The sequence below is a fragment of the Euprymna scolopes genome, chromosome 16 (assembly GCF_053919585.1).
Source record: "Euprymna scolopes isolate OS-2025 chromosome 16, ASM5391958v1, whole genome shotgun sequence".
NCBI lineage: Eukaryota > Metazoa > Mollusca > Cephalopoda > Sepiida > Sepiolidae > Euprymna > Euprymna scolopes.
This window is the reverse complement of record NC_136497.1, coordinates 15,812,434-15,836,038: the sequence shown is the minus strand read 5'-3', so window position 1 is coordinate 15,836,038 and position 23,605 is coordinate 15,812,434. Positions and strand designations below refer to the sequence as shown.

At 34.0% G+C, this 23,605-nt stretch overlaps 2 protein-coding genes across 3 annotated transcripts in view; one reads left to right on the top strand and one right to left on the bottom strand.

Moving 5' to 3' along the window:
• Positions 1–4,453, top strand: part of LOC145295852 (uncharacterized) — a 70,443-nt gene extending 65,990 nt beyond the window's left edge. The window contains exons 8-10 of the mRNA XM_080141579.1: positions 964–1,007; positions 2,677–2,714; positions 4,094–4,453. Of these exons, the coding sequence (XP_079997705.1) occupies positions 964–1,007; positions 2,677–2,714; positions 4,094–4,174 (163 nt within the window). The 3' untranslated portion in view covers positions 4,175–4,453. The remainder of the gene's footprint in view (positions 1–963; positions 1,008–2,676; positions 2,715–4,093) is intronic.
• Positions 1–23,605, bottom strand: part of LOC145295853 (set1/Ash2 histone methyltransferase complex subunit ASH2-like) — a 417,474-nt gene that overhangs the window by 193,203 nt on the left and 200,666 nt on the right. The gene's annotated exons all lie outside the window — the stretch shown is intronic.

Sequence of the window (23,605 nt, the reverse complement as noted above, 5' to 3'; positions counted from 1 at the left end):
TGGAATACCTCATCATTCTCTCATATAGAAATCGACATTACATAGGTTCAGATTAAAATATAACACATAATTAAATGTGACATGAAAATCAATTAGTCAAATTCGGAACAGTACTAATTCAAATGGATTAATATTCTTTTCAGGTAGAGATTCATAACAATAATAATTACAATTTAATACTTTATTGCAGTTTCACAGGATTTCCATTGGACATTTATTAAAACTTACTAATACACTTCTGATGAGCGGTAATCTTTTAAAACTGCAATAAAGTCCAATTTATTATTCAATATTGTTTTTTATGTTCAGCATTTATAAAGACTAAGGAGTCCCATACAGTTCATTTTAAATTAGAATTTTTATAAAATTCCAGATGACCCAGTGGGGCAAAACCTTGGTACCTTTAATAAACACCTAAATGCAAAGCATTTATATTTATATACTGTCGTCATTGGCAGAACTCGGATACGAGTATACATTTTGCTCATTAGGATTAATCCAACCACCACTATAAAGTGTTTTAGGTGATCCACGAGGCGCAACTTTGTGTCGCACACACTTACGTACATCACTTTTCGCTGTGGCAAAAGTGCTTAATCTGCAGGTTCAGGAAGGCATCTTGCAGCAGATTGTCAGTACACCATTATGTGGAGTACCACCTTATTGCTTACCCACCAGGTGAGTTTATTCAGGAGCGCATCTCTCCCAGTGAATTAAACACGCCTCCAGATACCAACCTGGTAATTTCTATGATTCAGCACGATACATACAACGCCTAACCTTCTCAAATGGTTACCCATCTGGTACTGGCCAGGCTCATCAGTATCAACATGATTGTGCTGCATATATATATATATATATATATATATAAATATATATATAACTTTTAATAGTTTGTGTGATGTTGCATCATTATTCAAGCAAATAATTACATTTCATTATACTTTTTTTTTCTTTTTGCAGGCTTCCTGGACAGAAGCCAGAAGACCATATGTCATTAATGTTATGTAAGTAGCATTAAATTATACGTATGTGTGTATGTATTAACCTCTCAAAATCAGAACAAAACCGAATTAAGTTGGTAGACTTTGGATTAACAAAAATGCTGAATATAACAATAATAAATTATATGTAACTGAACATTTTACTGTAATCGTACAACATTGCTGATCTCTAATGTCTTGGAGGACAACAACCAGAGAGAGAAAAAAAATGATTTCAAGATATGTGGAGTTGAAGTAATTTGCACGAAAGGGAAATATAGTAATCATGGCAGAAACAATGCAAACCAATGATCTACTTCTACATATAAATGTGTATGGTTGGCAAATCCTGGGCTAACCTCTCATATGAAGTGCGATAGAATTCAGTCCAATACAGAAACTATCTTCTTTTTTTTTTTTGTTAAAAATGTGCTAAGGGTGAACTGAAATTCTGCTTACAAATTCATCAAGATCCAAGGATTTAATATTTCTAACACTAACACACCATTTTTTTTTTTTTTTTTTTTTTTTTATTTCACACGGTCTAGCTCTGGGTATTCGTTTGATGAAGTCTTTAGCATCTTCATCAATATGATCAGATTTATGAGTGGGGAGATGAACTATGCATGTAGATTGAATCAGCACACACACACACACACACACACACATATATTCATCCACAAGTGGAATAGCTAAGAGAAAGACCTTGTCTCTCAGTTTAGTTCTGTTGAAACCTGTACATCAAATGCAAACAAGTATTCGTTAAATACAAAGTCACAATTAATATGTGACACATTTACATTGACGTTTTGGAATTTTTGAGATGAAAATTGTTTATTTAGATTAATCGGACTACTACTGTTCTCGTCTTGGACATTATTCTCACAATATTTCAGCTGACGTAACCTCTGATCTTTTTCAAATGAGTCTTATTAAACTCTGGAATCTGTATGGAACCTTTATCTTATCCATGAGAGTAGATTGTTCTTGTTCTATTGGCCATAGGTGGAAAGAAGTCTTAAGTAAGTGAGGAGTGTTATTTTAATACCGCCTGCACTGAGGATTGAACCGTCACCCTCCAAAAGAGTGTCACTGAGAACTGCTTATTACTCATCATTTTTTTTTTCTGTATTACGCTGTGAGTCCTTGAAGAAAATTCTAGTATGAATTTTTTAGAAGCTTTAAAGTTATTTTTGTTTTCAGATTTTTAGTCTTTCTATTATGACATGAACACAGTTGTCTGAATAAACTAAATAATATGTGCACAGTAATGTTGTTCTTGAGAAAGGCAACGGCATGTGATGCCTGGCATCAGTGTTATCACAAAATTTAGCAGGGCAAGTTTGAAGGAAATATCAAACTGCTTTAGTGACTAGTTTTGAATTCACATTGTCAAGAATTTCTCAGACCGGTTGCTAAACAAAATTAGAAAAACAATTATTCACAACACGTTTCGAGAGTCTTGTCCTCATTTTCGCTGTTATCATGTTCACAACATCTCTTGCCCTTTATTATAATATAATAACTAAGATGATGACAATCGTCTGAAACATCAAATGACAGAAAGACCAGTCCGTCCTACTATTCTATTTTCTGCACTCATCCTATAAATCCATTCGATCATTTTAAATACGGATGCATGAAAGGAAATCAAATTATTTCGATATTAATCATTTTTTTCTTTATTTTGCAGCACTGAAAGAAAAATTCAATGACAAGAAAGAGAAAAATGTAAGTAATAACAAAGCAAATATTTATGTATATATTTGCATTTAGGTATAAATTCTTGGTTTTTATTATTTAATAATTAAGTTTAGTTTTTTGTAATTTATAATTTGATATTTCATGTTTTATTCTTAAAGGAATAAATGTCATATTTCGTTTTGAGTTTCTCTGAAATGCGATTTCATTTTTTTTTCTTTTCAATATTCTGTTACAATATCAAGACTGTAGGATTTCCAAATAAACTTACAATTTTACTGGTGGCATTAGCTTCGTCATAATAATTAACCATTGATATAGTCCATACTGAAATCTTTAGTTACCATATTGATTTCTGTCATAGACGTGCAAACCTCCTCTTTTATATGAAAGATGACTCTTATTTTCTGCAAGCAGGGCTAGTCAGCGTTGCCCAAGGTCATATAAAACTACATAGAAATTAAATAACGTGCATAACATCTTCCCCTCCTTCTCCCTCTCCCTTCTTTCTGTCCTTATCCTTGACGTTTTCTTTATTTCCCATCCAACTCATTCCTTTCTTTTTGTTTTTTAAAATATGCAGAAAAAAAATGCATTTCATAGACTGGAGTTATCCCTTTTAAAAGTAATTTAATATTTATTACTCCTGGACAACTCTGAATAGAAGGAAACACAATGACATTCTTGATTTCAGGTAATTTTGTCCTTCCCCCACCCGCTTTCACAATATTAAGAGAAATTATGTTGATAATGAAAATGTTATATCATAATCTAGATTTGTTGATCCCGGACAACTGTTCTGTTACCAATATTGATTTCTATTATAGACAAATTTCCTCTTATGTAAAAGGTGACTCGTGTTTGTATTATTTGAATTCTTTGGACAGCTATTCTCATCTCCAGTGTTTTTCACAACATTTCTGTTGAAAAAAAGTATACACCTGAAAAGGGTTGGAAGTTACATCTGTCGATGCAACCTACAACCTTTTTTAGGTGTATCCTGTCGCTCACACTGAGGATTGAACTTTCAACTTTCAAAAGAAATATAACTTTACAATTGAATTTCACCACATACTTCATCCACTACACCACGAGTCCTTGCAGGTGGCACTCAAAATACAATTGCAAATTACTTAAGATTTCTACCCAGCCATGGCTGACAGAACGAGAACATGCTATTCCCATGAATTAAATAAAGAGTTCTGTTTGAAATTCTCTGCAGATCTCCGAGTTCAACAGAAAGATTCCCAAGTTCGACAAGGTATACCTGAAGAAGGGCACATCAACCAAAACGTTGTTAAAAATAACATTCAAGATGAGAACAGTAGTTCAAAGAATCCAATACGAATAATCAATCTTCATCTCAAAAATTCAAAAACGTAGTGACTCTTATTTTCTATTAATTGCAGGAACTAGACGCAGATACAGACACAAAAATGGATGTTGATCCCGAGCCAGAAACAGAAAACTTGGAAGTTCCCGAATGCTAGTAAAGATTGCCTTACTTGTGCAAAAATCTGGCAGAATAATTTATGATAGCTAACAGAGTAACGTATCAACAACGCAGTATAACTAAGCAACAGGTGAAGGCGATAACAATGGCTGGTGTCTGCCTATAAGAAACACTTCAAAGGAGACAACAAGTACAAATAATAATGATGCATCAAATAAACGTTGAACTAAGATCACTTTAATGAAAGAAAAACTGTTGAAAGTGGTTGCATTATGGACAGTCATTCATCTGTTAACAACATGAGGCCCCTCCCCCCCCCCAAAAAAAACTATAAACAATCTGCTGTTGGCTTTAATTTTTCACCAGATGTGATCCAACTATTTATCAGTGACTTGCATCTTTGGCATGCAGTCACGATTGAATAATAATAATGGTTGCAAGAAATACAACACAATAAATGAGTTGCTTGATATGAACCGCTTTTGAGACAATGTTTTCCTTTGGTTTAGCAACACAAATAAAACAAAATACTCGACTGTTGCTTTAAAACGTTAATTTAAGCAAGAAATTATTTTGTTTTAATCCATAATTCAAGATGTTGAAATTACTTTCAAATTTTGAACAATCATCCATTTAAACTTATTATCAACAAGTAACAAAGCGTTTCTCATCTGTTTATTTTGTAATTAGAACGTGATTTAGAATCCTTTAAACTGTCGATTAGAAAGTAATTTTTGACTTGAACTGAAATGGAACGGTAACTTTCAAGTAACATTGTTCATTTATATTCTTATATATTCTTAAACCAAAGGAAAACATGAAAAATTATGATATTCAAAACATGTCAATTGGATGTAATAATTTATTTCACTTCCAACCTAAGATCGTTAGACGTTATTTTAATTGTAACTTTATTCTTGTTCTGTACCTAAACCAAACTCTATAACAGAAAGTATTCCTGACAAGGACTATACATCGAACTAGCATCTACAATGCTGTGTACACACACACACACACACACACACACACACACACACACACACACACACACACACACACACAACTTACGAGATGCCCTCAGTTTATTTTCTTACTAAAATTTGAGAACTTAAAACGAGTTTTAAGCACCAAACTTACCTCACTTTTGTTTGTCTTATTTACTTTGGTAGGAAGGATGCAACAAGAACAAATTTATTAAAGAATCGTTTTCCTTATCACATCCCAGGATTTTGGATATTATTATTATTATTATTATCATTATTATTATGATAATATCAACATGGACAGAGCAACCTCATTGAAATGAAAACCGTTTCTTTCCCAGTAAAGATCTCATAATCCTTCTACGGATTAACGTGTACAATTAAATAGTTTATGATGGATTTATTTTGTAAGGATTAAAATGGGATCTGATGATGAAAAGAAAAGTTTACTCGTATTCAAATGGCTATAATTAAATAAACCTTAAAGCTGAGCACAATTCAAACATAAAGATCTTAAAAAGAAAAAAAGAAAGTTGAAAGAACAAATAATGCTTTCTTTACTGACAGATCCCTCAATGTGTGTGTGTGTGTGTGTGTGTGTGTGTGTGTGTGTGTGTGTGTGTGTGTGTTTTTTGTCATGGATTAACAGATACAATTAAAATGAGTATTGTGGAGTTATTTTGAAAGGGAGATTATAACGAGAAGATCTGCTGCAAATAAAAGGAAATGGTGCTCTCACTTAAAGGAACTGTTTATTATGTAAGCTTTAATGAAAGTGAAAGGTGTAAGCCTAAGAATCTTCACTTTGTATTACGATCCACAGAGGTACGAAAAAGTCGTCAAAAATTTTAAAATATAACAAATAAATGCTATTAAAGGCAAGATAAGTTACTCTTCTACCTAACTGGAAAAATTTTAGTGATTTTACTCACTTTTTAACGTTAATCAGTTCGAAAATCATACATTGTTTATCGATAGATGCGAACAAGATAAATGGCGGCAAGCTGGCTGTTAAATACATGAAATTTGAAAAATGAGTTAAAACTAAAAAAATTATACAAAATACTGTTAGAAACCCACCGAATATATGTTACAATGACATATATTCGGTGGGTTTCTAACAGTATTTTGCATAATTTTTTAGTTTTAACTCATTTTCCAAACATTACATATTTAGGGGATCATTTATCTTGTTCTCACCTATCCATAAACACTGTATGATTTTAAACCAATTATACGTTTTAAAGTGAGTAAAACCACTAAAAACTTTTCCAGATAGGTAGAAGAGTAACTTATTTTGCCTTTGATAACATTTATTTGTTATATATTTTTAATCTTTTATCACTTTTTCGTACCTCTGTGGATTGTAATACAAACCCAGAATCAAAAAGTATAACACATTCATTTTGGACAGATTCAAATATGGTGTTTGAAGAAGGAAATAAAAATTGCTGAAAAGTGAACCCAAAAGACTTAAAATGAACAATTAAAAGATAAAGACATTCTAAAAGAAAAAAATAAGTATAAAAAAAAAAAATCTTAAATAAGAATTCAAAAAATAAAAACACATAGTGCCTTTCAACCTTTTGTGCATCTTTATGCTAAAGATTAAAAAAAAAAAAAAAAAAATTTTACAATTATTCACAATTGGCATAATATCTTAATCTTGGTTGTTATAGTCACAATGTTTTAGCCATTGTACAATCTATGATGCTTGATTGAATTAATGGACACTATTTCAGAATATGAAATAAGCTATGCAGAGTTTACATCGTGCGGATCTGCTTTGATCATGTACTTTGAGAAAGGCATGAATCCACAATTTCCTCTTTTTCAGTTGTTTTTTCTTTTTTAAAGGAGTCACCACTTATCAGGATCCGGAGGCCACTTGAAGATAAGGGTTAATGAGTGAACGGAAGTCAATGGGACAATATCATAGTAATCGTTAGTAGTGGAAATTTGGTAAATTGGATTACTCTCATCAAGAACTTGTTTATGTTTTGGCAAATTAAGCTACTTAAAGGGACAACTCATCAAGAATTTGTTTACGTTGGATTTGAAGACGACCATATTGTAGTCAGCTGGAAAACAGGGAAACGAAAGAGAGTTCCACATGCGTGTAGTTCTAAGAAAGACGCTTTGTTCATGGAACCTACATTTAGATTTAGGCACAGATAAAGAATGAGGGAAATGGAGAGGAATCGATAGTGATGTCAACTGGACGAGTGTTTTTTTGTGACAGTTTGGCAAGGGGGACTATAGATTGGAGCTCAGATAGAGCAGAGACAATCTTGCAACGCCTCTTCTGTAGGAAAGAGGTTGCAGGGAAAAGAAAAGGGCATCCCCCAGTAGTCTACAAAGTTAGGGGTAAAATAATAACATTTGTTGATTTTATCATATAATATGAATTCTTTTGAAAATATAAATTGTAATTTGGTATTAAATTATCTAAAAAGGGTTGATATGCCATAATAAAGACTAAGGAAACACAACTGATCTGAAAAAAGAAACAGTTGGCAAAATATTGTCTATGTCTATAGCAACCAAGATAAGGACACCTGTGCGATTATAGATTATAAGTCGCATGGAGATTAAAAAATGACATTAAATGAAACGCATTTTTGAGAGCATGGAGAAAAGAATTAAAAAATTTTGTTTTTGGTTTTGTTTAACGGCATATCAATCCTTTGTGGGTTATTTAATGCCGAATCCAGTTATTTTGGGAATAGTATTCGATGTTGTATCCAGTTATTTTATATGAGATTTTTATTCTTCAAGCTCCTTGTATTTTCAATCTTTTGATTTGGATGTTTTATAGTGGATTTTGTCATTTTTGTTCTCTGCCTTGCAGAATATGATTAGGTTTTGCAATGGGAGGAGGAAAAGGGTTACAGTATTATTAAGTCCTGTATTATGAATGTAGTTATATTGTTGATAGTGTTTTATATTCAAATTGTCCTCATTCTTAAGGAAGGTTTCTTGGAGACAAATAACCAAAGGATTAAATTTGGTTTGCAACAATAAAATTTCATTGTAATTTGCCTTCAATCCAAGGCAATTCCATTGGATTTTCTTGTAATTCATGAGGATTTTTTTTTTTTTTTGGTTTGAGGACTTCAGTTTCTATGTCTTTTAATTCCATAAATCTATTTGTAGTAATAGTAGTGGCTTCTGTTTGCGGTAATTTCTTTATATTATTTTGTTTTTTTTGTAGATATATTTTTTGTTTGTTTTTCAAGTGTGTGTTTTTTTCACCACGGGGGGGGGGGGGGAGACGTATTGGTGACCTGTGTGGTCTTTCTTTTAACAGATTTTGTTTTTCCTTAGTTTCGTCTTTTTCAGCATCTGCATGACGTACTGGGGATTTTTGTCATCTTTCTTTTGATCGACTTTGTTTTCTTGGACGTTCTGATTTTGGTTGAAAATTTGTTTTATTGGTAACATTAGTTGATGATTTAATGCAATGATTAATTTTTGATGATATGTTTGGTTTGATTTCATTTATAAATTTGGGCCAGTCGTTTGGTCCCAATTGTAACAATTTGTTTATTAGTATTTCGTATTTGGAGTCTTGGTTAGTGATGTTGGATGATATACAACTTGAGGTGACTTGAGAGTACGTCTTTTCCTTCATGTATCCATCTACTATTTTCCTGGCTTCGAGATTCTGCATGCATAAGCAGGATGGTTTTCTCCAAAATTTGCACATTTGCAATCAAGATTGCAGTCATTGACAGTGTGGTCTGGATCTCTCTGGCCACATCTGCCACACACTGCTCGTCCCCTCATGGTGCCCAAACTTCTGGCATTTAAAGCACCGAAGTGGGTTTAGTAATAAAGAGTTCAACTTTTTCAACGTTGAACTCAATTTTGATTTCTTTTGGGATAGTGGGTCTATCAAACTGCATAATGTAAGTGTTCGTATGTATAGTCTGATTCTCTTTTTTTTATTGCAATTCTTTTAATGTTTATTACTCCTTGGTTTTTAAGTTTTGTTATCGCTTCAGTAGTGCACATTGAGAGGTCTTTCGATTTTACTACACCTTTGGGTGTATTCAGATTCTTGTGTGGATAAGTTTTGATATTTATGTTGTGGAAAGTTTTCATTCCAAGGACAAAAGTGGCATGTTTTTCTCTTTCAACTTCCACCAGTAGGATTTTATTTTTTTAAGTTTTTACATTTTTGGGGGTAATATATGCCGATATAATTTTATGTATAATAAACGGTGATAAGTCAGTTATTATGGTTTCTTCGGTGGAAATTTTGAGGATGTTTGATGTAGTTCAGTATCTGAACTATCCGAGTCGACGTGTTGGTGCTTGGAGTTTTTATACTTGGCCATATATGTATATATATATATTTTAAATTCATTGTTTATGCTCTCCACCCACTTCGGAGTCCAATATTGGGGCATGTTAAGGGGGAAACCCATTCGCCTTGTCATGCCAGGGCTACATAAACAGTATACATGTTCCAAATAGGAGCCATGAGCACCCATAATCCTTTAGCTACACAATCCAAGTCATTTGTGGTAACTTCCGGCACTATACAGCCATGTCATAACTTTAATCATTTGGCACATTTGACCGTAGCTGCCGCCTTCTAACACATGGAAAAGAGGAGAAAATATGTATATAGTTTATAGTGGTACAGGGTAGAACTGTATTTGTTACGGTTTAGAGGAAATTGATAGAAAAGTAGAAGATGTGTTAGGGCTTGACATAACTAACTGATTGATCGGATCGGGCCCCTCCAACCACCCGTCTAGCCTTGTACGAGGCCAAAGTGGAGTGTTGCAACTGATATCTTTAATTTCCCTAAATATCAGCTGCTCAGCCACCAGGATCCTTTTCCGAGTCATTACGGGTCGCCACCCATGGCCAACAGGTGGCCTCTTTGAGAGGCTTTTACTCTCTGCAGAGGGACAGTCGGTGTATTCTAATGCTCCACCGACGGGGTTGGGAAGTAGGGAAGGGAAAGGCAAAAGGGGCTGTTGTTTTTGTAAAAAATAATTAAGTTTTACAAAAGAGAATAGAAAACAAAATCAGAAGTTTAATGTAGGTGCATTTCGTGTCAGGAAGCCACTAGACAGCCTGATCTGGTGGCACTAGATGGAGAAAAGAAAGATTTACAACTGTTAAACAGTTTTTATAAATAACAGTGATCATTAAAATTATAAACAAAATATTTTTAAAACGTGCACTTTACATCTGCACATTTAGCTACGATAACATTATTTCAAATTTAGCTTCAATGGAGAGAGCCTCTTATAGAGATCAAATTTAAAAATGACATAATTGATTAATGAAAACTAGCGTTAAATGTAAAAAATATATTTATTACTGAATAAAATAGAATAAGCGTTCCGTACTACAGAAGACACCGTTAAAAATGTAAGTAAAATGCTATACTATTTAAACTGTGGAACGATACCTTCTAAGCATAATTGTCTTTAAAATAACCCGGAAACATAAATAGACAGTTCGTATATATATATATATATATATATATATATATATATATATTTTTTTTTTTGTTTGGGAAGTTTTGGGAAATAAAAGGGTTTAATGATTTTTAACTAATAAAGATTGAACAATAAAGGGAGATAATTCACATTAATTAATGTTTGCGATGATGATGACGTGACACCGTACGGACAAGCATATTAATATATAGATGCTTTTTAATACCTAAGCAGGTTCGACGAATGAAAATGCTTTCAAATTCGACCAATAAAAATGCTTTTTAATGCCTAAGCCTAATCAAACAATAAAAATGCTTTTTAATGCCTAAGCCTAATCAAACAATGAAAATGCTTTTTAAACTGACTGACCAACAAAAATGTTATTGAAAACAAGGATAACGGATCAACTGACAGACATAACCTGATTATATTGATGTTTACGCACATATTGTGCAATTTTGTGAGAGGAAAAAATTTGTGCATGTATTAAAATAATTGGGCAATATGTCAGTTCTGCTGCATCCAGGTTATCCACCCAGACATAGCTCCATTCAACTTCGTTCCATTCCAATCAATGCAGGATTTTATGAAATGTTGATTTGAGTTTTCTGATGAAGTTGAAACTTCTTGTAAACAATTTTTCAATTTAAAAGTGATTGATTTGGTAATTTTACTAAATTTGTAGGTTTGCAATGATGGTTTTCATTTTGAAGAATTTTTTTCTTTTTAATAAATTCGATTCTTGTCCAGAATTCTCCTTATATAAAAAAAAACAATACAAAAAATAAAGAAAAATCTGACGAAATGAAAATATCATATTCCAAACATCATGTAAATTAATCAAGTAGTTTTATTTTTATAAAGAAAATCATTTTTAAGTGATTAATAGGAATTAATAGGCATTATAACATAAATCTAGTACAGTAGCACCTCGGGATACGGCATTAAAAATTAATGGATGTAAGGCAAACTATCCTTGCGGAAAGACGGAAAAGCAGGTCTCGTAGTATATACCACACGCAAGGTTTCCGTCTTTCCGCAAGGATAGTTTGCCTTACATCCAAAATAGTAATATTGTATATCAGTTTAAATGCCAGTGCGATGCTGGTTATGTTGGGCGAACATCCTTGCACCTTTTGACTCGTATAAACCAGCATGTTCCATCGAAGATCAGACAAGGGAGGATGGGGTTCGGAGGTCTCCCTCCTTCTGCAGCCTTGGACTCTGCTATTGGCCAGCATTTGGTTGACAACCCATGCTGTGCCGATAGATATAAAATAGATTGGTTCGAGGTGCTACATAGAGCGGACTCCAAAAACCATTTAAAGATTTTGGAGGCCGTCTCTATCGCGGTGCGTCAACCTTCTTTGTGCCGGCAAAAGGAAACATCAAACGCATTGTTTCTCTTTGGGGAACTTTGAATTTTTCTCCCGCTTTTTTTTTTTTTTTTTTTTTTTTTTCTCGTTGTGGCATATATATATATATAGTCATTCACATACAGTACTTTTTCGCTGTTTCACAACTTATCAGAGTGGCTAGACAGGCAATTGCCTCAAGCCGGACTGATGAGCTGTGATGGCGTTCTAAAGTTACATAGAGTGGCTAGTAGTGTAGACATAATACATTTGTAAGTCGCATCTGTTGTTGCAAACTTACGGTACTTTGGTTCAGAGGGAAATTTCTGCAATCAAAATATTATATACTAGAAGGACCCGTTAACCGGTGTTGCCTGATGGAAGCCTGCCCCCCCCCTTCTCCCTAGCCAAAAAGTAAACTACGGTTGTTGTTGGTGGCCATTGCCATTCCTGAACAAATGTGGACACTGGCGACCGTGGCCAAAATGAAATAATCTGGCTTTCACTGGCAAGTAGTTATGATTTGGGTCGATAATATGCAGGTACTTTTTGAATGGAAAGAAAGCAATTAAGGGAATGCATAAATCAGTATGAATGAATAAAATTACAAAAAAATGGTCTATTAGAATAATAATGGAAAGTAAAAACAGAAGTTTTAGAAGTTAGGAATTCTCACTCTATATAAATTGTTTAGAGTGATCGAGATCAGTGATAGCAGTCCTAGCTGTTTCCGTTTGTTGTTCAAGTCTTCCTCTTCTGTTCAACTCTCGTAAATTAAATGCCAGTTTTATGTCATCCTTTTAATGTTTAAAACAAAACAATTACGACTTTTTTCACTTCACTTCTTTGAGTATTGTAATGTTAAGAACGGTTTTCGGAATAGACACCGCCAGTCTCCTCATCTTAAGACCAGCATTTGGAATAGACACACCCAACATTCCTATATAAAGAACAGTATTCGTAGTAAACAACCCCCTTTTGGGGGAGGGGATTATTCCCTCCATATGTAACCATGATAATCGTTGTCAGCATAGCCACACGCAAATGCTGTAAAAAAAAAAAGAAAAAAAAAAAAATGAGGGGTGGAAGTGTTGGTAGGAGAAAAGTAGATTTGTTTATCGCCCGTGCATAAAAACCTGGCAGCCATTGAATTACAGTGCGTGATACAGGTCTTTATATCTCTATAAGTACTTGTCTTCACAAAATTTGAATAAGATTTTTGTACTCAGCATTGTGAAAAACCTATAGGTGTCAATCTAAAGAAAATTGTGGAGTTGGATCTAATGTACAAATTTACCCCCCACCATAAAAAAAAGTTAATGTGTGCGCAATTTCGAGAATTAGTCCATAAAAGAAATGCAAATCAAATACTCCACCGAATTCAATTTCCTAATTAATTAAATTTACGTTCAAACTATAGGGTAAGTAATTGGTCGATAAAATCGGTAAGATCTAAACTTTCAAACACAACAGTAGGTTTGTCAATGGAGATACATTTTTTTTTTTTTTTTTTTTTTTACACATAGATCACCACTTATCAAGGCCCGGAAGCCACTCAGGGATAAGGGTTATTGCAACACAAAATGAAAAACATCTAAACATTTGCAAAGAAATGCGATAAAAATCTTTAAAAAATCAACGGATGCAAAAAGATTACATATTTTTAAATCTTTGCATTGTAAAGTTGGTGCAAAAAATATATCATAAATAAATAATGAAATAAATTATTTGCAAAGATATGTGAAAAAAAGTAATTGGATGCAAAAAGTGTATATATTTTTATATCTGTGTATTATAAGTGTATTGCAAAAAAGTAAACATAAAAATAGTTTAACAGTTTTAAAATGTGGATATTTTACATAATTATATATATATATATATATACATTTAGAGAGAGAGAGAGACAGAGATTCCAGTGGCTGAGATAGCCGAAACTTTTATTTTTTAATCGGCGACGATCGTAATAGAAAGCATGTAAACATGGAAGGTGTGTTTTGTATGTACGGACACACGGTGGAGTAAACAAAAGAATGGAAGTGTAAGTTTACTGTAGATGTGAATATGTTTACATTTTTTTTTCACCGTAGAAGTTGTTTTGTGTAATATTTATAAATAGTAAATATTATTTGTCTTTGTTACAATAGTAATAAGGAACGGTTTTGTTTTTTGTCTCAGGCACATCGTCGAGCTAAGTAATGTTTCTTAGTGATGCCATTTTTTTTTATTGTAAGAACAGTGCGTTTATATATAAAAGAATAGAAATCCATAATATGAGAATATTCATAGCTCAGCCAATTAGAATTGCCGGAATTTCAAGAGGAAGAAATTATACTTTTGGAGCGGGAGATGGAAAGATAATGGTGTATCTATGAGTATATGGTTCAGTTAAGAAGGGTAACTTGAAAACATAGTTATAATGTGGATATATCTTCCCAATGTTAACTGGTGATGCTATGAGGACTGTACATATAGAGGGAAAAATACTTTCTCTAAAGAGGTTGGCAATCGTGATGATGTTTCTCCTAGGATGCAATGTAGGATTTTATTATAATGTATAAATGTGTCTAAAACGACATTCTAAAGTTACATAAGATGGTGGATAATAGTTTAGCCATAACAAATTTGTATGTGGCATCTGTTGTTGCAAACGTACATTAATTTGGTTCAGAGGGGAATTTCTGCAATCAAAATATCATATACAGAATGATACTGAACCCAATATATAGTAATGATTTAAAAAGTAAAAAAAAAAAGAAAGGACTTGTGTGCAACTACTAAGAATCAAGACGAAAACGTTTAGTTTACAATTTACTTTTTCCTTTCACCTGAGCTATGAAGACATGTTTGCTGCAAGGCTAAAAATTAAGACATGAACCAAATAGCTATTACGCTAAACATGCATATTCATAATGCCATTGTTCGGCCTTCACATGGCAAATTCAATTTTTTTTAATTTTCACACTTTTGCACTAATTTTCCCCAGCTAAAACCCAAATATAAAGTTTTGCATAGATTCGAATACTCTATATCTTTTCATCTGCTGTTTTTGAATAAATAGAAAAAAAGGGTTTTTAATATGAATATTAATACACGAAAAACTCTAAATTTATAGGAGTATAGAAGATATGCACACACGTAGTGACCACAACTACTACTCATACATTTGTAACTATATGCCAAAAAGGTTAAGGCTGTGATTATGTTAGTGTTTTAGTTACTAACCTTGTGATATATAACTATGAATACATGCACCTGTGAATATATTACACCTCCAAAAAAAAAAAAAAAAAGAGAAGACACAAAAATAAAAGAGAGGGTGTGTCTGTGAGAGAGAGAGAGAGAGTAGAAGAGAGTGAGAAGAAGAGGACAGAAACAAAAATGAAAAGGGAAAAACTCATGGTGTATTGGAATGTTTACAATTAAACATGGAAAACGGCCAACGCTATTTACTAACTTGGAGTAGCAGAATAAGAATCAGACTAAATAATAGTTGATATATATCTTGCAAAACTAATTAAAAAAAACATTATTTTAGATTTAGTTCAGTAGATCACTGTGCATGCAAATGGTTAACAGATCAACTTTTGTCATCTACCATTTATTTATTTCATGAAACAAAAAAAATGGTTAAATGTCATGTATCATTTATTTATTTGATGAAAAAAAATAGTTAACAGATCAATTCTTTTTTCATCTACCGTTTATTTATTTGATAAAAAAAATGATTAACAGATCAATTTTTTTCATCTACCGTCTATTTATTTGAAGAAAATAGTTAACAGATCAACTATCTTTCATTTACAATTTATTCATTTAAGAAATAAAAATGTTTAACAGATCAACTTTTTTATCCACAATTTATTTATTTGATGAAAAAAAAAAATAGTTAACAGATCAACTTTTTTCATTTACAATTTATTTATTTGATGAAAAAAAATGATTAACAGATCAATGTTTTCATCTACCGTTTATTTATTTGAAGAAAATAGTTAACAGATCAACTATTTTTCATTTACAATTTATTTATTTGAAGAAAATAGTTAACAGATTAACTTATTTCATCTGCTGTTTATTTATTTGATGAAAAAAAATGATTAACAGATCAATTTTTTTCATCTACCGTTTATTTATTGGAAGAAAATAGTTAACAGATCAACTATTTTTCATTTACAATTTATTTATTTGATGAAAAAAAAATGATTAACAGATCAATTTTTTTCATCTACCGTTTATTTATTTGAAGAAAATAGTTAACAGATCAACTATTTTTCATTTACAATTTATTTATTTGATGAAAAAAAAAATGGTTAACAGATCAATTTTTTCCATCTGCCATTTATTTATTTAAAGAAAATGGTTAACAGATCAACTTTTTTCATTTACAATTTATTTATTTGAAGAAAATAGTTAACAGATCAACTCTTTTCATCTGCTGTTTATTTATTTGATGAAAAAAAAAATGATTAACAGATCAATTTTTTTCATCTACCGTTTATTTATTTGAAGAAAATAGTTAACAGATCAATTTTTTTCATTTACAATTTATTTATTTGATGAAAAAATAATGGTTAACAGATCAACTTTTTTCATTTACAATTTATTTATTTGATGAAAAAAAAGAAATGGTTAACAGATCAACTTTTTTCATCTACAATTTATTTATTAAATAAAAAAAACAAACCAAAATAACACATATTTGAGGAATTTTTTGCAATGCCACAAAAAATTATTTTACAAGAAATTAAAGGGTACACATATACGATCTCAATAAGAAGATAGGTAGAATTCTTATGGACTTAACAACTAGCCAATTGCATTAGGTGTTTCAAAATCGGCTAATCGAAGAAAATCAAAATATCCACCCACCATCAAACTATTTCCTTATCTGCTTTATTCGAAAAAAATCAAAAGTAAAACCCTTAAACTTTTTGGCCATGTGAAACGATCAAACACTGGCCTGTGAAAGTTATGCTTTGAAGGTATGTTAGAAGACAAAAGAGGCAGAGGAAAGCCAAGGAGAAAGTGGATGGAAAATGGTTTTTGATTGGACATTTCTTAACAGTTGGGCGTCCATCAACCAAGATGACCTGGATCGGAAGGAATGGCAAAAAATGGGTTCACAATCAGCACCAAGCGGAAGATGCAACTCTTATGTTTAACTCAATTTATAATACTGAGAGAAAAATGATGGACCAACTTAATTGAGACCTTCAAATTTATAAGATTGTTATGTAGTGATGGTGTGGATAGTGTCTATATGTCCGATGTACACCGGTACTAAATAAACGTGTGTATATACATCTTTTTGTGACATATTTGCATGGCTGAGGGTTCTATTTAAAAAAAATTTTTTTTTACTCATGTTCACCCCTTACAAAGCATATCACCACTTGGACGTAAGGGGCTACTATTTGGGGCCATGTGTAGGAAAGATTAACAAGATATTTGTTTATCTTACATTTAAACTTCTGCATACCAGTACAACCAGAGAAGCAAGCAGCAGGAAAGAAATTCTAAAGTCTAGCTGTTCGAGGGAAAAAACTATTAGAATAGAAAGCTTTCTGGCATTTAGGGACATCAACAGTGAAGCAGGTTTGTCAGGGATATGTACGTCAAGGGGGTACAAGTGAAAAGAGTTCATCAGAACACATTCCATAAAAATATTTGTAAAACAGGAACAGTGATGCAACATTGCGGCGATGGGACAGGGGCTGGAGCTTAGTTGATAAAGTGGGACCGATTAGATTGACAATTCTTTTTTTGACCATATCTATGAGGGAGAGACTGGTAGTAGATGCACCAACCCAGATGTGACAACAATACTCGATGCATGAGTGAATAATGGCTTTGTAGAGGTACAGGATACTCTCAGATGTGTCTAGCTCAATAGAGGGAACCCACCTTCTTTGCAGCAGCCTTTGCAATGTCCTCTATGTTTTTGTTCCAGTTCATATTGGCCGCAAATGTTAGGCTGAGGAGTTTGAAGGTAGAATTCTCAGGGTGCTATTTGTCATAGATATAGGGTGTTGAAGAGGCATCTTGTATTTGTTAAAGGAGAGCAGCTTAGTTTTACTAGCATTAAATGTTGCCATCCATTTATGGCCCCATTCCACTAAAGTCTGGAGGTCATTTTCTAACAATTCTGCCATTGTCTTAGATTTATGTACATCTTTTCTTCCCTCATGCATATTATAGAGCATTGTATCATCAGCAAATACACACAATATTATCAGAGAGCTCGTTTATGAATATCAGGAATAATAATGGTCCAAGAATCGACCCCTGAGGCACTCCCGCATTAATGTTATGCTGCTTGCATGTATGTCCGTCAATGACAACCTGTATGCTTCTATTGTCTAAGAAGGATCTAATTATATTTAGTATATTTCCATCTTCCAGCTATTAGGGAAGCAAGATTCAGCAAGACATTTATTGTAGAGCTTGGAAAGTATGGGAGCTAGCTCGGCAGAAGATTTCTCAATTAGCATAGCAAAGATGAGATCAGGCCCTTTTTACATCCTCTAATGTGGCTTCAGTCCGCAATTTGGGAAATTTGTGAGGGAGTTGTTTGTTGGCTATAAGGTGGAATTGGAGGTAAATCTCTGGGCAAGCAGTTTTGCTTTCTCCATTGTCGTGCATGCAACCTTCTGGTTATTGCTCAGTGAAGGAATTACTGAATTACTAAAATTTATTGTTAAATTACTATATACATGTATACTGTTTGCATTGTAATGTCTTTTGTTCTTATCATAAACAGACCACATGGATGTAACTAATGTACAGCACAATCACGTTGACACACCTGTTGTCGCCAGATCACCGAAGTTAAGCTACGTTGAGCCTGGCTAGTACAAGATGGGTGACCATTTGAGAAGGCTAGGCACTGTATGTACCTTCTGGGAAGGTTGGGCGTGGGGCCAGCACCCTCACCCTGTAAAAAGAACTCCTCGCTATAAAAGCATCTAGAAAGTTGTAGATGGACTTTGCCTCTTCAGGGGCTCAAGGGCTATGGATGGATGTAACTTTATAGGTTGTGTTTATTGTGTAACAGACTGTTGTCCTCACATCCTTAATGTCTATTTGGCAAGACTTGTTTAACCCATTCTGTCTCTTTGGCATCTCAAAAACCAACTCACCCATACTTGTGCAGACCGGAACACATGACATGCGATACGTCACTTCCAGTCTCTGTTCGGATCCAAACTAACCAGGTCACAAAGTTTGACAAGGTTTGACATCCTGTCAACAACATGGCGATTTCAATCTCCGTTGTCCATACATCACTAGATAGATAACCATATATATAGATAACTAGATAGATAGGTCGATAGGTAATTTAAACAATAAAAGAATGTTCCTTCTCACTACAACATTTTCTGGGCTACTTTTAAGTGGGCAGCCCTGTACTGGAATCGTACATGTGTTCATACATTTTTTTTGGTACATGGTTTACTTACTATTTGGCAGGCTAGTGATCTTACCCATGCTAAATCAAAACAACAGTTAATGGGAAAACATTAATCCGATTAATACAAATAATAAAACCATTCCTCATCTCCAAAAGCTCAGAATCGTAGTACATTAAACTTACTGAATTTACCGACCAGCGGTTTTCACAAAGTTTCTCAGATATGCTCGGTTGGATGGGAATAACTGGAAGCGGACGATCATGAAATGTTAAACCACTATAAGAAAATTATAATGATAAATAGGAAAAACATGGAAATTCAATAAATAAAATTACAAATATCTAATCCAACCCCTACCCTAACCTGCGCGATTAAAATTAATTATTTATTTATTCTAATTTATAAAAAAGTAGCCTTCATAGATTCGTATTAACTAAAAACAGACAGCACGTTCATTAACACCTGAGGAACATTCGGCCAAGCTTTTCCACTTACTTCCGTCAGTTACAGAGGAAGCCGGGACCAACATCGTGGAAATCGTGAGTCGGTAAAAACAGAAGCATCAACTTATTTAATCTTAAGCAACACAGGTTTTCATACTATTATAAATGAATATAATGCATGTATCTAACAATAATTCAACCTATTTTGCTTAAATTTCTGTATAAAAATATTTCTGACAATGTTGTGTCTGTTGAAAATAAAACAAAAGAGCAAATCAATAAGTTTTGTATTTTCTGATTATTTTCTTTTTAAACTGATTACAAATTAAAGATGAGATTACAAACTCCAATAAAAAACTTGGAAGACATTTTGTATATAAAAATTAATTGTTAAACATTCACACATTAAAAAATGTATATTTGGACTTTAAGCTTTTTTTTATAATTCAAGGATTGCCTCGAGCGTCATGTCACAAGTCTTTCATTTGCTCACATAAGCTAGGCTTTGCCGTAATATATGACGTGTATGAGCTGAGCCTCCTCTTGCGCTTTCAACTAAAACAGTAATTAAAGTAATTATCATCATAATGGCATGGAATTATTTTCTTCTCAATGATAAATCATGTTATTAACTTAACTTTAAAATGCAATCAGAACATTCCGACAGTGTTGGAAGGAGAAACTATTAACAGTAGTTTTATCTTACTTGAAAACATTAACACTTTGTAGATTTCAAGCTTGTTTTCACATTTACAATGTTTGCGTTGTCCAGGTGAATATTTCTCGTTTGCAATGGATTTTTTTTGTCCACTAAATTTAAATAATGTCTAATCACCTTCACTTCTGACCTGAAATGGAAGACATTAGACAAAATCTGTTGCCAAAGTCGCTGAGAAAATGATTGCATCCTCCAGAAGGTATCTCACTCCCAATGCCATCTTCTATCTATATAAGAGCCTAATATGTCCTAAAATGGAATACTGTTACCACAATCTGAAGAGGAGCTGTTTAGAGCATCGTTTCCTCCCTTGACAGGATTCAAAACCGTCTTCAAAACCGCGTGATGTATTTTTATTTCTTCTTACTTCCTCTTTTTCACACAATAAACAATGTGAGTTTATCTCTGCTCTATAGAATTTTATAATACTAGATATATATAGTACAGTATGGAAATACAGCACATTCACAATGACACACCGGTTCTCACCAGATCACTGAAGTTAAGCAATGATGAACCTGACCGGTACCAGATGGGTGACTATTTAGGAAGGCTAGGCGCTGTATGTACGATGCTGCATCGTAGAAATTTTCAGGTTGGTATCTGGGGGTGAGATGCACTCCAGTATCAAGACAAAAAGCAACGAAAAACTACCGTCTTTACTTGTCTTCTTAAAATTACCATGGTTCTACAATTTGGAGAACCGTGGTTGCTGACACTAAAAACGGCAGAACTGCTGATGATGATGATGATAATATTTTCATAGCAAGTGCATAACTGAGCTTCAATCTTTGATCCCCTTCTGTCAAATATTCACAACAAACACTTAATCTAGCTATAGCCACTCTCAACAATCCCCCTCCCATACTATATTTGTACCTTTTTTTTTTTTTTTATTATTACATTTTCACCCCAAACAAGGCAAATTGCCACTTTGGTGTAGGGGGCTACTATCAGGGGCAACAACTACTGGGGTACTATGCAGGATTTGGGCAGCAAGATGTCGGTTCACATTACACTTGAACTTCTGCACGTCAGTACTGTTGGGGAAGCAGGGACCTGGAATGGAATTCCAGAGTCTAGCGGTTCTGGGGAAGAAACTATTGGAGTAAAAAGATCTTTTACATCTAGGGATCTCTACAGTGTGGGGGTGGGATTAAGCAGCCTGTCGGGTTTGTCGAGGGTGCTCACGTTGTGGGGGCACAAGTGATTGCAGTTCGTCAGAGCATTCACCACTAAAATACTTGTAGAAAAGGCAGAGGGATGCAACATTTCGTCGATGGGACAGAGGCTGAAGCTTAGATGCCAGTTCAGGGCCTATCAGGTTTGCGACTCTCTTTTGAACCTTGTCAAGGAGCGAGAGACTAGTAGCAGATGCACCAACCCAGATGTGACAGCAATACTCCATACATGGGCGAATGGTGGCCTTATAGAGGTACAGGATACTTTCGGGTGTTAGTAGTTGTCTAGCACGGTAGAGAGAGCCTACCTTTCTTGCAGCGGCCCTGGCAATGCCTTCAATGTAATTGTTCCAACTCATGTTTCCTGTGAACGTTAGGCTAAGGAGTTTGAAAGATGTACTCTCAGATAAAGAGTCGTTGGCCATTGCTATAGGTGGTAGAGAGGGTTTCTTGTAATTATTGAATGAAACTAGTTTAGTCTTGGCAGCATTGAACGCAACCAACCACTTTTGTCCCCATTCCACCACTGATTGGAGGTCTTCCTCTAGTGTTTCTGCCATTTCTTTAGAAATGTGTTCATTCGTCTTCCTGTCGTGCCTACCATAGAGTGTAGTGTCATCAGCATATGTACCCATCTCAGAAGCAATTTTGTCGGAGAGGTCATTTATGAATATCAGGAACAATAGAGGTCCAAGGATAGAACCCTGGGGCACCCCCGCATTTATATCATATTGTTTAGATGTACGACTGTCGAGGACAACCTGGATTTTTCTCTTATCTAAGAAGGATTTAATTATGTTAAGTATTCTACCAGTGATACCGTCTGATCTAATTTTCCTGAGGAGACCCTCATGCCATACCCTGTCAAAAGCCTTAGATATATCTAGAGCTACCACTCTGCCCTCCCCCGCTTTGTCCAGTGAATGGTATATACGTTCAGAGATTACAGTTAGGATGTCTGCTGTGGAACAGGCTTGTCTAAATCCATATTGTTTGTCAGTCAGAAGTTTAGCATCTGTAAGGTGATGGACTAGAGCATGGTTAATTAAGGTCTCAAATATTTTGGCAAAAAGTGGGAGGAGGCTAATGGGGCGATAATTTGATGGGTCAGTCCTTTCGACAGAATTCTTGAATACTGGTACAACAGAAGCAGTTTTCCAACAGCCCGGAAAGCAAGCTTCATTAAGGCATTTGTTGTAGAGTTTGGAGAGAACTGGAGCTACTTCGGTTGAGCACTTTTTTAATAGCACAGCTGGGATAAGATCGGGTCCACATGCTTTTGAAGTGTCAAGGTTTTTTATGATAGCATGCACCTGAGCAGGGGTGATTTTCAGATCGTCTAGCGTGGCGTCTGTCCGCATAGGAAAGTCAGATAGGGGGTGGTTGGAAGGGTCCAGTGTGGAGTTTGAGGCAAACCGACTGGCAAACATGTTAGCCTTGTCGGTTGCTGAGGAGACAACCTCGTGATTGTTGGTTAGTGGAGGAATTGTTGATACCTGAATCTAAATGCAAATAACAAGACAAAATTTAATTCCCAGAACTGCCCACCTGTGGAACCCAATATCACATGCTTGCTTTCCCACTGACTACAACATGTTGGTCTTCAAGTCCAATGTAAACTTGTTGAGGCATCACTTTAAATGATAAGTGTACCCAATTTCCACCACTAATGCTCACTATGCTGTTGTCTCATTGACCACCTTATATTCATTAATCCTTATCCTTTTGTGGCCTTCAGGTCTTGATATGTGGGGACTTTCTTATAAAAAAAATCTTCCATTATATATATATATATATATATATATATATATATATATATATATATATATATACATACTAGAAGATGTACCTAACATTGCTTGGTATTAAACATAACATTAAATTCCTTAAAAAAAAGAATGAAGTAAAAAAAAA